This window comes from Quercus robur, chromosome 10 (assembly GCF_932294415.1).
Source record: "Quercus robur chromosome 10, dhQueRobu3.1, whole genome shotgun sequence".
NCBI lineage: Eukaryota > Viridiplantae > Streptophyta > Magnoliopsida > Fagales > Fagaceae > Quercus > Quercus robur.
Genome location: NC_065543.1, coordinates 5,425,346 through 5,441,725, shown reverse-complemented (window position 1 = coordinate 5,441,725; position 16,380 = coordinate 5,425,346). Strand labels below are relative to the sequence as shown.

Here is a 16,380-nt window from a genome sequence, read left to right as displayed (position 1 = left end):
TGGGGGGACATTTGTATTTTTAGAAAGTTTTGGAATAATTTAAGGCAATAGCGATACTGTATCCATATGTCTTAATGTGAGCATGTTACAAACATTTACAGCATCTATGCAATAAATATGTCCAAATGGAAAAAATTAAAGATAATATATTACCTTTTTTTTTTGAGAAGCAAGATAATATATTGCCTTATTCCTCATCTTATATTCATTGAAGAAATCAATAAAACTACTACAATTAAATTCTAAAAGTTTAGATTCTAAAGGAATTATTTATAAATAGTTATATACACATAAATTGATATCTTTCGTGCATCGTAACGATTTGCTACTAATGACTAGTGAGCATAATTATCAAAGCAAATACAATCCATATGTTTTTATAACTTGTTATCATAGAGAAATACTTCCACCGATCTTGATCAACCACCGCAAAAAATAAAAATAAATAAAATAAGGTCATCAAATATTGATCTTATCTTTTCACCGATCACACAGGAGGAAAACATTATGTACCAAGCAAGATTTTTCATCCTTTTTTAAAATGAAATTATAGTTACTTAGACCCTCAATATTCAGGTCTAAAGCATGGGCATCCTCATATCCTATCATTTAATTACTGAGTGACATAAAACCCCTGATAAATACCAAGAATTTTCTACAAAATTCCTCTCAATTTCAGGTTTTCATTGGAAAAAGGGATGTGGGGGTGATGATAGAACCCTAGATGTATTTACTGATGGCAAAATACATGTAGCAACAATACTCCAAAAAGGGAAATAATCTTCTACATTGCCAATAAAGATACCAAAATTCAACTTGGGGAACTACAGTAGAGATACAAACTTTTCAAAGTCTTTAAAGGACACTATTGGTTGAAAAAACAGTCACTAAGGTGCACGTTCTTTCAATTCTCAAATCTCCCCCAAATAAATCTGTTTATCACTACTTCTACAAGATCTAACAATAGGTTCACTAGGATGAAAAACATACTCATTGACTGAAGCAGTGTGGCCAGGGATCGAGTTTATACAAGATGCGTCTAGAAGTTGTATACCATATGTAAACCATCTGATCTGAACTCCCAGCTATGACTTTGCTTCCATCAGATGACCAGCTACACTTCAACAAGTTCTTCACAGCATGAATTCACAAACGAGGAGTGTCCAACCATTTTCTTGACTTGTCTTCCTGTTACTTTCAACTAGAAAGTTTTTCAACATCCCATGCCTTCTTCAGTACGTGTTTTGTCAGGGCTGGCTGATATTATCTGTGATCCATCCGTGGTCCACTGAAGATCCAAAACTTCAGTCTTTTACCCTTTTAAAACCATGAAGTTCTTGCAGTCCCCATGCACATTCCACACAAAAATTGCTTTGTCATGAGACCCAGACCAGATGTAGCCACTGTTCATTGTGTATATAGCACTATGATGTCCGCTGTTTTCCATTTGGCCCAGGTGCTTGAGGAGCAATATATGGGGACAGATGGACAGTAGACCATTCCGTTGACATTGGACCGACGGTAGACAAAGCCTTCTGCTTTCTCTAACCAATAATTAAATCTGATCTGTATAGGGTAAATCCTGAGATAGAAACTAAAGAAATTAGCCATCCAAACAGATAACAAAATTAGGCTGTACTCTCTTTTTTAGTTTATGGATTTTTTTTTTCCCCTTTCATGTAGCATTTGTTACTCACATCCACGTTTTTTTAATTAAAATAGTGAGTTAAAAACATGATTTCAAACTGAAATCGTGTCTTCAACTCACGAATTCAAAGGATTTTTTCATAATGGATTTTTTCTTCCTTTTTTTTTCCCCTAATTTTCTTAATTCATTGTTTGGTGATTTTGGTTATTTTAGTTATTTTTCCAATAATTATTATAATTACTATTTAACATGTATAATACTTATAAAAAATAAGGTTTAATTGCAATTATCAATCTATAAGCATCCTGAGGTATAAAGTCTAATTAAAGAATAAGGAAGAAAAAACTTTTTTTTTTTATCAAAAGTGAAAGAGAGATTTGATTATCAATCAATTTCTTAAAAACGAAAGGATTACTAACAATTCGCGAGACACTCCACTAAAGGAGTCTTTTGGCTAAAAATTGCAAAAAAATGGAGTTTATTGTTGTTATAGGTACTGTTCAAAGTTATTTGGTAAAATGAGGAAAGAGACTGAATTTCAGCAACAATGCTGCTGAAATTGCAAGAAAAAGCACAATGTGTTAAGGGAGAGAGAAAATTGAATTTCGGTAATGAGATTACCGAAATTCTTGTCCTGCCCGCACTGCTCGAAATGGAAACCAATTGTGATAATGGCATTGCCGAAAATGGGAGAAAAAAAAAAAGAATTGTGGCAACTAAGTTGTCGAAAATGGAGGGAAAAAAAAAATACTACATCCACAACGTTTTTCACAACAAATTAGAGATGGTTAGTTATTATTGGTTCAAATTTGAATCTAACACTAAGATTATTTTTTTGCCCCAATAATAATAATCAGTAACAATCTGCCACTTGGAATTTGTTTTAAAAATGTTGTGGATCATTTAAAAAAAAAAAAAATTCTGGTGCTAAAATAGAAGAAAAAAAAAAAAAAAATGGCAAATTGTTTTTTTTCCCCTCTATTTCGGCAATGCCGGGTAGCTGTGCAAATTATTCCGAGACAGATGGGCGGTATGTTACCCCCTAATTTCAGTATTCCTCTATTCACTTTTCCCTAATCTTTTAATTTTTTAAATTTATTCTTTATTTTGTTTTAGAAGAAGAAGAAGAAAAAAGGAATTATCTCTTTCGATGATTGCAAACAATATTCAACGCCGATTTTTCCATATTCCAATTATACAGAAATTATGCGGTAAGTCCATCTAAACCTGATCTCCTCCTCTTCTTTTACAGTAAACTCCATTTCCCTTCTTTTTTTTTTTTTTTTTTCCAAGGAACCATATAACAAATGTTATGCGTGTAGGTTATTTCGTGGGTGCTGTGAAAGAAGGAAAAGAACTGAAATGCATTAATGAACAAAAAAGTTTAGGTACTTCAATTCCTCTCTCAGGGTATTTCTTATTTTGTTTCCAACCTAACGGAATGCAAAGGGAAATTCACTGTCAATAGTTAAATAAAACTATGTATGCCTATGTATTGTGAAAAAGTAATAATTCACACTTATAAGATTGATATTAGTTAGCATTCTGCTGTTGAAGCGCTTCAATTAACATTCAAGTTTTTAATAGTCTAGCTTTTAGAGTCGTGGTTCACATTCACAGTCTTAGCATTGTATCATGCAATTATCTAGTACTTTAAAGTTGAGAATAGTGGATTGTCCTAATCTGATACCAATTCCAGATTTACAATATTTGCATTCTCTTTTTTCTTTAGAAATTGCATTTTGTAAAAGATTGATGGGTTTTTCAGAGGGGTTAGACCGCCTCACCCACTTGAAGACTTTGAAGGTTGGTGCGTTTTGTGAAGAGTTAGATGCTTTCCCTAGTCTCAGTTTCATCCAACACTTGCAGAAGTCCCTCGAAAATCTAGAACTTATAGGGTGGACTAAAGTCAACTCTCTCCCAGACGAAATTCAATGCTTCACTGCCCTTAAAAGACTAGAGATATGGAATTTCGATGGAATGGAAGCTTTGCCTGAGTGGTTGGGCAACCTTTCTTCTCTTCAAATGCTGTGTTATTGTTACTGCAAGAACCTGATGTATCTGCCCACAGCACAAACCATGCAACACCTCACCAAATTAGAATATTTGAACATTTATAATTACCCCAAATTAAAGGAAAGATGTGAAAAGGAGAGAGGCGCAGAATGGCCCAACATTGCCCATATTCCATTTATAGAAATCGACGGGGAATATATCTAAGGGTCACTGCAGAGATTGGTCCAAGACAGATGACAGGTAAGTTTTCTCATACCTCATTCTCTTCTCCTACACTCTCTTTTGAATCAACAAATTATATATATTCAGCTTTGTAATAGTCTAGCCTTAGAATTGTAGTTCACATTGATTGTATTTGAAATTATCAGGTGGAATGGAGCCTAAATTTGTACCCTTATCAATCTTGAACCCCTTCATCATGCTTGATTTCTTACCAACAAGAGGCATAATAACCTTCAAAATCATGATTTACAGCATCTGCCACAGGCTTAAATTTTTTGTGGAAGAAAAAGAAAGGTAAAGAAAATGGGTGATCTTGCTAGTGAATAATATGTAATAATGAATAATAGGCATTTATATCAACAATAGCGAGAAATTGCCCCACATGACCAAACTCAAATTGGGATAACAGATACAACATATTTCTAGCTATACCTTGTCAGAGCAGCAAGCATAGAATGGTTCCCATGTATAGGATTCATATTTTCCTAACTTAATGTCTCTTTAGCAGTCACTTCAAAGGTACACATCTGTGAATAGCCTTTTTAGATTAGCTTCAATCCCTCAACCTGCATTTTAGAGATAATCAATGACATAAAATATGCAATTACAAGCAGAGAAACTTGAAATTTGACCCAAATAATTATATTATAGAGTTTATTGCCTTGCTAAGCCAATTAACTATTTCTGTGTTTTTGACTTCCATTTCACATAATATACTAAACAAGGGATCTTTTCTTCTAAACAGAATCACTAACAGTTCATCCACCTATCAAATCTTATGTTGTTATCAAGGCCTCACCGAGAGCCCTTTGCTCCAGTGACTGCAACACTTCACTGCTAGCTAAGGTATAGATCAGGTGCTTAGCCATCTTGCACAATTGATTGATTGTCAAATTTGTTTCACAGAGCATTTAATAAAACTAGCTTCAGTTAATGAATTTTCACATGTTGTCTGTAATAGATTTTTCTTCTTGTCAGAGCTGTTGTCTTAACTAAGATGCCATCCTGTTTTGAGTGCTCCAGTTCATACAAGGATAATAGCCTACAGTACTCAGGTAAGGTGATGAACATATGTCTCTGTAAGCCCTTTTTTTTTTTTGAATTATGTCTTTGTAAGCTAACTTTTATTTGCAAATATGCAATTAGTACCATTTGGTTTAGAAATTAATTGTATTACTTAGAAATATTACTTCAAATTTCTATCAATGAAGTCAGCCATTAGTAAAATATCCTACTATGCTTTAATCCAATTTCGGTTGTACTTCCACACTAAAATCCTCATTGTCAGTGATAAGTTGAAACAAGATATGGTATGCAGTTTTCTTGGAAAAGTATAGAACATACATGTATGAATGCTAAATCTTGATGCTATTGCTGATCAGGCTTGAACAACTTTATGCATAGTCAATATTTTGAGCTTTAAGCTTTGCTATTACTAACCGTGTTACTTTATCCTGTAACCCAAATTACCCACTAGCATATTTAATTATATTATCCTACGGTTAAATCTATGTTGAATATTTGTTAATAAATGTCTTGAAGTTGACAGATTTGCTACAATCTGAGGTAAATACAAAGTTCTCTTGCTAATGAGAGTAGTTGAAAGTTAATGTCAATTGCATCTGGGAGTAGTTGAAACCTAATGTCACATTTTGAAATTCTTTACTGCCATTCTCTTCTTCAATTCCTTGGGCTGGTATCTTGGAAAATATCAGAAGCTAATGGCAATAGAATCTGAATGTGAAAAGTGGTGGTCAGTGAAAAAATCATTGCTGCATGTATATTAGACTCCAATCTGGGAAATAGGTGATCTCATCCACTGCGACAATAGAATGCATTCTCTAAAACCTGTAAAGTATTCAGGTTTTAAAGCATGGCCATCCTATCATTAAAATTGCCAAGGATTTTAATTTCTACAAAAATTCCTCTCAATTTAAAGTTTTGATTGGACTAAAGGAACGTTGGAGGTGATCATAGAGCCTAGATGTATTCACTATTCACAGATGCCAAAATACATGTAGCAACAATAAAGATACCAAAAAATTCAACTTGGAGAACTACAGTAGAGATACAAGTTACAACCCATTCTTTCAAAGTCTTTGAAGGACGCTTAAAAGAGCCAACTATTGGTTGAGAAAACAGTCACTATGGTGCAAGTTCTTTCAATTCTCAGATCTCCCCCAAATAAATATGTTTATCACTATTACAAGATCCAACAATAGGTTCACTAGAATGAAAAACACACCCATTGACTGAAGCAGTGTGGCCAGGGAGCTTATACCAGATGCGTCTAGAAGTTGTATCCCATATGTAAACCATCCGATCTGAACTCCCAGCTGTGACTTTGCTTCCATCAGATGACCAGCTACACTTCAACAAGTTCTTCTCAAAATTGTGTTGGTGGCCCTTTCCGAGAAGGATAGCATGAATTCACAAACAAGGAGTGTTCTGCCATTTTCTTGACTTATTTTCCTGTTACTTTCAACATCCCATGACCTCAGTGTTTTGTTAGGGCTGGCTGATATTATCTGTGAATATCAGTGGCGGAGCCAGGAAATTTTCTCGGAGGGGGCCGGTGAATACATTTTTGTGTAATTTTTATATTACCAAATGAAAAAGAAGATTAAGTCAGCCATGACAAAAATATCTTACTGTGCTATTTTATAATTTTAGTACCCATCTGTATACTTCCTGTATAGTTTGGGTGATTCTATTTTGGTCTCAATCAAGTTTATTACTCTTCAAAAAAAAGGGGTAGTTCATACACTAAAACCATATTAATGTAGTTTTCCTAGAGAAACATATATGTATGAATGCTGAATCTAAAGTGTTTACATAAACTGATTTGGCAGTCTACTCAAAAAGTAGCAGTGATAGTTGCCTATTGCAAATCAAGGCTGAACAATTTTATGCCTAGTCAATATTTTAAGCTTTACTATTACTAACTCTGTTACTTAATCTTGTAGCCTAAACAACCCACTGGCAAATTTAATTTTATTCTTCCCATGGCTAAATTTGTGGTGAATATTTGTTTATACAGGTCCTGAAGTTAACAAACTTGCTAGAATCTCGGGTAAATGTAAACTTTGCTAGTTGATAAGAGTAGTTGAAAGAGTTGGATACTCTTTGTTGCCATTCTGGTCTTCATTTCCTTGAGCTAGTATCATACAGAACATTATAAGCTAAATGCATCTGAATTTGAAGTGTGGTAGTCAGTGGAGAAATCATTGCTACCTAAATAAAAGACTTCAATCTGGAAAATTGGTGACCTTATCTGTTGGAACAATAGAATGTGTTCTCTAAGTCCCGACTCAGATATTAAAGGTATGCCTTTTTCCACTGTCATAGTAACTTAAAAAAGAAAAACTCATGTTTTTTAATGTCTTTTTTTTTTTTTTTTTTGTCATTGTATTTAACCATTGACAATGTAGAATACAAAGAAATGTCTTTTCTGCATTTTTTTTGTACCTTGTGCTGTTATTGTTGTGATAATTGAAGCTCTAAGCCACCATTTAGTTTACAATTTCATTTTGTGTCTCATAGAAATGATTTGAAAGTTATACACATTTAAGTCATTTATGATTTCTATGGATATAAAAATAGTGAATGGCCACTCTGCCAAGAGATTTTGATGACTCCTCTATCCAACAGTGTGGCAGGATGGCATATTCTTGTTTCAATTAGGTAGTGACAATTACAATGAACTTGCCGCATGAGAAGCTACATATATTCACGAGTATGGTGGCTTTTTGAATTTCTACATTTTGGTAAGATATATTTCTGGTGAATAAGTTGGTTAGATTTCTTGACATTGATTGTGGAGGATGCTAACCAAAATTAGCTACACAGGTTTCTTCCATGCCCAATATATATATATATATATATATATACTAAACAAGGGATCTTTTTACTAAACAAAACTCCTAACAGTTCATCCACCTATCAAATCTTATATGCTATCATGGGCTCACCTAGAGGCTAGAGCCCTTTGTTCCAGTGACTTCAACACTTCAATGCTTGCTAAGTTATGAATCTGATGGTTAGCCATCTTGCACAGTTGTTATTGATTGTCAAATAGTTTCACAGAAATATTGCTTCAACATATCTCTGCCAGAGCAATTTAATAATACTAGCTTCAGTTAGTAGATTTTTACATGTCTCTTACAGCCTTCTCCTCTTGTCAATCTTGTTGTCCTAAGAGGCCAACCAGTTTGGTTGCTCCAATTCATACAAAAGTTTGAAGGATACTAGCCTACGGTGAGTGGATATGGCAATGAACATATGCCTCTCTTTATGTTGACTTTTATTTGCAATTATTCAATTAGTACCATTTGGTTTTTAAATTAATTGTATTATTCAGAAATATGACATAAAAACTTCTATTAATTAATTCAGTGTGACAAAAATATCTTACTGTGCTATTATATAATTTTAGTACCCATCTGTATTCTTCCCATCTAATTTGGGTGATTCAATTTTGGTCTCAATAGCTTATTACTTATCAAAAAAAAAAAGTTGTAGTTCGTACACCAAAAACTATATTGTCCATGGTAGTTTGTACACCATTATATGCCTAGTCAATATTTTAAGCTTTACTATTACTAACTCTGTTATTTAATCTTGTAGCCTAAACAACTCACTAGCAAATTTACTTTTATTCTTCCCATGGCTAAATATATGTTGTATATTTGTTTGTGCAGGTCCTGAAGTTGACAAATTTGCTAGAATCTCAGGTAAAAGTAAACTTCACTAGCTGAAAACTCTTTAGTGTCATTCTGTTCTTCAATTCCTAAGGCTGGTATCTTGCAGGACATTAAAAGCTAATTGCATCTGGATGTGAAGTGTGGTAGTCAGTGGAGAAATCATTGCTACCAAAATAAAAGACTCCAATGTGGAAAATTGGTGACCTAATCTGCTGCATTAGTAGAATGTGTTGTCTAAATCCTGACTTAGATATTAAAGGTATTACTTTTTTCATTGTCATAGTTACTTAGAAAAGAACAACTCATGTTATTTAATGTCTTCTCTTTTGTCATTCTATTTAACCATTGACATTGTCGAAAACAAAGAAATGTTTTTTGTATGTTTTTGTGTCCCTTGTGCTGTTATTGTTGTGATAATTGAAGCTCTAATACCAGTTTGGTTGGCAGCCTCATATTTGATTCAAAATATGTCAAGGATCTAGATAAAGCACCATTCTACTACATGCTACTTACATTTGCTAAAGCATTGGTGAGTTGGAGGTTGATACTGCAGTAGGCTATTGCATTGGCAACCACTACAGCTGAATACATGGGTTTGATTGTAGTCAACAAGGGATCTCTTTGGCTTCATGGTTTGATTGAAGAATTGAAAATTCATCGTAAGCACATTTGTCTATTTTGTTACAGTCAAAGAGTTCCATTCATTTAGAAAATGACCAAAGTCCGTTACTCTTGAACTCAGCATGTTGTTGATAAGGGAGATTCTTCTTCAGAAAATTGGGACTGCAGATAATTTAGCTAACATGATGACTAAGCCAGTACCTTTGCACAAGTTCAAGTACTACTTTGATTTAATCCTAGTGCGAAGTTTGCAACAATCACTGAAGGCTTTGGTGGAGACAACGAAGAAATTTTGTTTGTGAGCTTTGATCAAAAGATTTGTTGTGTCACAGGGACATGGCTTCAAGTCCATCAAGACTTGAACTCAACAGTGTTCAGTTTTCTTCTAGGTTTTTTTTTTTTCATTCCTATTACATGTTCAGAGATTTTTAGCCCATAACAATTTTTATAATCTTGTACGAAAATGCTATATGCCCTTTCCCACATCAGTTATTTGTGAAATAAGTTTCTATATTGGTGGGTATTGTGAGGAGCTAGATGCTTTCTCCAGTCTCAATTTCATCCAACACTCTCATACGACGCTCGAAGATCTAGAATTGAAAGGGTGGGCTAAACTCAACTCTCTCCCAGGAGAAATTCAACATTTCATTGCCCTTGAAACTCTGTTTATTGATAGTTTTGATGGAATAGAAACTTTACCTGAGTGGTTGGGCAACCTTTCTTCCCTTAAAACACTCAGAATTTGGGACTGCAATAACCTGATGTATCTGCCCACAACATGCCTCATCAAATTAGAAGAACTACATATTTCAAATTGCTCCAAGTTAAAGGAAAGATGTGCAAAGGGAAGCCGGGAAGAGTGGTTGAAGATAGCCCACATTCCAAATATAACTATGTAAGTTTTCTGATACCTCAAATCCTCTTCTCATATACTCTCCTTTGAATGAACAAATTATATATATTCATGTTCAATCCTAATTTCTTTATTCCTCTTTTCACTTTCCCAAATAAACGATAATCAAGAGATGATACAAAAATAAACAAAGAAGACGCTGAATTTTCAGCATCACTTGCCCGTATTCCAATTATATAGAAATAATGAGGTAATTCTGTCTAAACCTGATCTCTTTCTCTTCTTTTCTAGTAAACTTTTTTTATTTTTTTAAGGAACCAAATATAAAATGATGTGCTTGTAGGTTATTCCGTGGTTGTTATGCAAATGGGGAAAGAACTGAAATGCATTAATGTGCAAAACAAGTTCAGGTACTTCAATTTCTTTTTTTTTTTCCATTTTCTTTTTTCTTTTCCAACATAACAGAATGTTGTAGAGTTGTAGTTCACATAACATTCACAGTCTTAGCATTGTATTATGCTATTATCAGGTCCAATGGGAGCATTACTTTGTACCATCATCATGCTTCTAATCTATCGTTGTTCCACAGTAGCTCAATGGTACAGTGGTCTCCGTTAACTGATTGGTTGTAGGCTCGAATCCTACTTGGGGAGATTTGATTCATTCGCTTTGACCGTTAATGATAGGTAACCTGTTCCTATGTCTTTATTTCTATTGCATTCTATACCAGCAACGCTCATAATATCTGATCTTTAAAATCAAGATTTATAACGTCTGCCACAGATAAAAAAGTTTGAGAGAGAAAAAGGGATAACAAAGACATTTATATGCATGGGTGATCTTTTAGTGAAAATTATGTCGTATTGAATAATAGACATTTATATACTAAACACAATCAGGGATAACAAAGACAACATCTTTCTAGCTAAAACTTGTGAAAGCAGTATGCATAGGATATATATATCCATGGGTGGTACTCTGCATTTTCTGTTCTTCTTGTAGTGACTTGAGCTATAGTTTTCAAATTGGTCAGACTTTGACACCTAATAACATTCTGAGTTGAAGATATCATATTTTGATGATCTTAAAGCTTTGCTGGAGTGGTGGGGCAACTTTCCTTTCCTGAAGAGCTGAATTTTAGGGAACAAGATTGCTAATTTCTAGAGCAAATTATGGAAGAAGTGCAATCCATGCCAATAGAGATACTCTCTATTGTTAGCTAAGTGTAAGGTCTGCCAAATTGGTTGGAAATTTATTAGAATTTACAAAAAAAGCTGTATATTTCGTACTGTTTGCTGCCAGAGTGGTTAAATAGCGACATAGACAATCCAAGAATTTTGTAATGCCAGGGTGTTAATTTGTGAGTCTCCTCCAATCTCATGTTCTTCTCTTCTAATGTGTACCTCTTAACTAAATGTAAGCTTCAGATTTCTCTATTTCGTGTGCTTACTAAATTTCTTGAATTTATAAAAACTGTGATTACAATGCAATAGATCAAAATGACTATTCGTGAAGATAATTGAACTTAATTAGTCAAGCACCATCCTTTATCTTCTAATATTCCACCTTAAATTCATTCTTCTTTGTTAGGTTCAAATTCTGTGGCAAATTGATGGCAGTCAAAGATTGAGGACACTGCACATATTATGATTGTTATTGAAGTCGGATTCTTGAAGGTTTCATTAATCTATCTTTTTCTATGCTGCTCTTTTTTTCTTTTTCTTTTTTTCCTTATGCATTTTCTATTTATTGGAATGAAATTATGTACCTTGGGGATTTTCTCTTTCACATTTTAAGACTATAGATGAGCTCAATGATAGATAGTTGGTAAACAGTAATGAATGTTTAATATCTACTTTTTGTTTATGTGAATCCCCAGCCTCACTATTGTAGCATAATGCCTAGCATGTTAGGACTAAAGATCAATTTCTGTTGGACAAGGCTAAATGCGTAGGGATTTTATACTTACCTCAAGCCTCTGCCTCATCAACTTCAACGCACAGCGCCTTAATATTTAAAAGTTAAAACCACAAAATTAGAAAGAATGGATTTTTTTTTCTTCTATAGTTGGGGAACATTTCATTTATACATCATCTGTCTGTTAACAATTGCAAGAAGCCGGAACATATACCAGCACTGGATGTGGTGCAGTGCGTTGTTAAATTACGGATGCCAGTTATTTTTCAATGTTCCAATAAAAGGTCACATTTGATCTACAGGCACTCAAATCTGTTTCATTCCCTTCAAAATTCAACCAGCTGACAAAGGGTTTGAGCAAAAAGCTGTGAAATTTTTGACTTATCTGTAAATGACCTGTCTAATGTCCCCGAGAAAGAAGAGCAACATGAGATTCAAATCAAAAGAGAGTCTCTTTTCATTTTATATCTCTTATCATATTCACACAATTTTTTGTAATTCATATTACTTTTTTTGGGTTTCTTCTCCTTCTTCTTCTTTTTAACCTGTGTGAAATTTCTGGTTGCTGGCCAATTGGAATAATATTGCGTCTATATCTGCAATGTTTACAAGTTTACTCTACATGGTAGCACTACCTTTATCAACCAACAAAATATTAGGTGAGTCTTAGTTTTCCAACTTTTACATCACGGTTTTTGCCATCTCTTACGTACTTAGCAATGGATCTCTTTTACAAAATATATATATATTTTTTTTGGGTTATGGTTGACTAACCTAGAAACCTTTGTTTCAACAACATCTGAACTTTACTGCACTCTAAGGTATCTGGTGAAAAGCCATCTTACATGTTGATTGATTGTCAATATAATTTCTTTTTCATATCTTTCTAGCTTCAATTAATGTCAGTTTTGTTCTTCTCTTCTTGTAAGCTTTTCCTTAACAAAAAGCACATTTGGTTGCATGCTACAATTCGTGCACATGTTGGAAGAACAGTTCTTTATAGTAAGCAGATAAGCTAATGAACATATATAATTTTTATTGGTTATTCAAATTACGCTTTGGTTTAGAATTTCATTTTGTTTCTCAAAGAAATGATTTGAAAGTTTTACACATTAAGTCATTTATGAGTTTTATGGATATAAAAATAGTGAATGGCCACTCTGCCGAGAGATTTTGATGACAACTCTAACCAATTAGAAGAGGGAAAGATCCATGACATACTCCAACAGTGTGGCAGGATGGCATATTTTTGTTTCAATTGGACTGTGACAATTACAATGAACTTGCCACTTGAGAAAATCATATATTCACGAGTATGGTGGCTTCTTAGAAATTTTTTCAATTTCTACATTTTGGTAAGATATGTTTCTTGTGAATAAGTTGGTTAGATTTCTTGACATTGATTGTGGAAGATGCTAACCAAAATTAGCTACACAGGTTTCTTCCATGCCCTATATATATACATTAAACAAGGGATCTTTTTACTAAACAGAACTCTTGACAGTTCATCCACCTATCAAATCTTATCTGTTATCATGGCCTCACCTAGAGGCTAGAGCCCTTTCTTCCTGTGACTTCAACACTTCAATGATTGCTAAGGTATAAATTTGATGGTTAGCCATCTTGCACACTTGATTGATTGTCAAATAGCTTCACAGAAAAATCGCTTCAACATATCTCTGCTAGAGCAATTTAATAATACTAGCTTCAGTTAATAGATTTTTACATGTCTGTTACAGCCTTCTTCTCTTGTCAATCTTGTTGTCCTAAGAGGCCAACCAGTTTGGGTGCTCCAATTCATACAAAAGTTTGAAGGATACTAGTCTACAGTGAGCGGATAGGAATGAACATATGCCTCTGTCTATGTTGACTTCTATTTGCAATTATTCAATTAGTACCATTTGTTTTTTAAATATATGACTTAAAAACTTCTATTAATTAATTCAGCCATGACAAAAATATCTTACCATGCTATTATATAATTTTAGTACCCATTTGTATAATTCCTGAATAATTTGGGCAATTCTATTTTGGTCTCAATCAAGATTATTACTTATCAAAAAAAGTTGTAGTTCGTACACCAAAAACAATATTGTCCATGATAAGTTGAAGCAAGATACAATATGTGGTTTTCTTGGAAAAACATACATGTATGAATGCTAAATCTAAATTGCTTACATAAACTAATTTTGCAGTCTACACACAAAGTAGCAGTGATAATTGCTAATCGCTAATCTAGGCTGAACAACTTTATGCCTAGTCAATATTTTAAGCTTTTACTATTACCAACTCTGTTACTTAATCTTGTAGCCTAAACAACCCACTAGCAAATTTATTTTTATTCTTCCCATGGCTAAATTTATGTTGTAAATTTGTTTGTGCAGGACCTGAAGTTGACAAATTTGCTAGAATCTCTGGTAAATGTAAACTTCACTAGCTGAAAGAGTTTTATACTGTTTAGCGTCATTGTGTTCTTCAATTCCTTAGGCTGGTATCTTGCAGGACGTTAAAAGCTAATTGCATCTGGATGTGAGGTGTGGTAGTCAGTGGAGAAATCATTGCTACCTAAATAAAAGACTCCAATCTGGAAACTTGGTGACCTAATCTGCTACAGCAATAGAATGTGTTCTCTAAATCCTGACTTAGATATTAAAGGTATACCTTTTTTCATTGTCATAGTTACTTAGAAATGAAAAACTCATGTTATTTAATGTCTTCTCTTTTGTCATTCTATTTAACCATTGACATTGTAGAATACAAAGAAATGTCTTTTGTGTTTTTTTGTGTTCCTTGTGCTGTTATTTTTGTGATAATTAAAGCTCTAATACCAGTTTGGTTGGCAGCCTCATATTTGAAATGGTATGTACACGGCCCAGCATTTCTTAGGCTTTTAGCATGGTTAGTTGTTATATGCATGATCTAAGGAAGGGTCATGGGCAAGCTGCTATATGGATCTTGAGATGATTTGGGTTTGAAGTTTGCGAGAGATGAATCTTTTAGAAGACACATTGATTCAGACTATGTCAAGGATCTAGATAAGCTCCATTCTACTATGAGCTACATACATTTGCTAAAGCATTGGTGAGTTGGAGGTTGATACTGTAGTAGGCTATTGCATTGGCAACCACTACAGCTGCATACATGGGTTTGATTGTAATCAAAAGGGGGCTCTTTGGCTACATGGTTTGATTGAAGACTTGAAAATTCATCATAAGCACATTTGTCTATTTTGTGACAGTCAGAGTTCCATTCATTTAGTAAAAGACCAAGTCCGTTACTCTTGAACTCAGCATGTTGTTGATAAGGAAGATATTTTTTTTCAGAAGATTAGGATTACAGATAATTTAGCTAATATGATGACTAAGCCAGTACCTTTGCACAAGTTCAAGTACTACTTTGATTTAATCCTAGTGTGAAGTTTGCAACAATCACTAGGGGCTTTGGTGGAGACAACGAAGAAATTTTGTTTGTGAGCTTTGATCAAAAGATTTGTTGTGTTTGTGTCACAGGGACATGGCTTCTTTTTTTTTTTGAACTTGAAGCTCGCTGGTTCTTTATACTGCCTGAGAGTCCATCGCCACAATCGGACACCGAAGTAGAAGAAATCTTCGTTGCAGTGGCATGGTTTCCTTCAAACCGGTCTGCACTACCCTCGCCACGGTCCCCATTGCTGGTTGAGTGAGATTTTTCTGTGCCCATTTTGGAGTTCCCCTATGCTCGAAGCCACTCGCCGTATTGCCTGGGATTTTGCTGGTTTGAGAGCTCTTTACAGCGCTTCTCGTCATGACCCAGCCTCCCGCACTGAAAGCAAAAGATGGGGAGTCTTTCATACTTGAAATTAACCCAAAATTTTTCACCTTCCATACTAGCAATTTTTCCACCTCTTCTGAGTGGTTTTTCCAGCTGAAGGTCCACTCTAATTCTCATAAATTTCGCCTGGTCTGACTGTCTTGCTCGCCGATCAACTTCAATGAATCTTCCTATATTATTCCCAAGCTCTCTACCCACTTCATCAGACATGAGCTCAAAGGGAAGACCCTATACCTGGACCCAAAAGGGAGAGTGTGTGAAGCTGATATTTGTGGCAGAGAGTCCTCTTCTCCATCTACACAGCAGTAACAAGTTGTTTTCAAAATTCCACGGCCCATTTTGTTCCACCCATTTCATTTGGTACTCCGAGCTGAACTTGAACTGCATAATACCATTACCCACTTCCACGATCTGTAAATCCGAGCCCATTTTCCATACCATCCGTAGGGTGTTCTTCAACGCTCTTAAGTTCTGGTTTCTATCCGCTAGAAGACGCCCAAAAAGACTGAGTGAACACTCCTCCAGCAGATCCGATTTACACCTTGACTTGATGCAGATTTCCTCTTCTTCCTCTTTGGTGAGACTGAGGT

General features: G+C 34.5%; 1 protein-coding gene and 1 long non-coding RNA gene across 11 annotated transcripts; both read left to right on the top strand.

Annotated features, from left to right (window-relative positions):
- The first annotated feature begins 2,754 nt into the window (after positions 1-2,754).
- Positions 2,755-15,497, top strand: LOC126701587 (uncharacterized). 10 transcript variants are annotated; one of them, XR_007647416.1, is made up of 9 exons: positions 2,755-2,859; positions 2,971-3,036; positions 3,381-3,904; positions 4,033-4,180; positions 4,632-4,732; positions 4,865-4,941; positions 6,927-6,959; positions 14,483-14,635; positions 14,824-15,497. XR_007647416.1 is itself a non-coding variant. In XM_050399786.1 (7 exons), exons 3-7 carry the CDS (start codon positions 3,814-3,816, stop codon positions 14,488-14,490), a joined length of 327 nt encoding a protein of 108 aa, XP_050255743.1. In that variant the 5' UTR covers positions 2,755-2,859; positions 2,971-3,036; positions 3,381-3,813; the 3' UTR covers positions 14,491-14,634. The 10 variants fall into 10 exon arrangements, 1 of the variants encoding a protein (XP_050255743.1); XR_007647415.1 differs by having other exon boundaries at positions 4,848-4,941; XR_007647417.1 differs by having other exon boundaries at positions 2,971-3,058; positions 4,848-4,941.
- LOC126701590 (uncharacterized) lies at positions 10,222-11,777 on the top strand. The gene is made up of 4 exons (XR_007647420.1): positions 10,222-10,313; positions 10,407-10,473; positions 10,593-10,749; positions 11,654-11,777. It is a non-coding gene; the product is annotated as an uncharacterized LOC126701590 (long non-coding RNA).
- Positions 15,498-16,380: the final 883 nt, after the last annotated feature.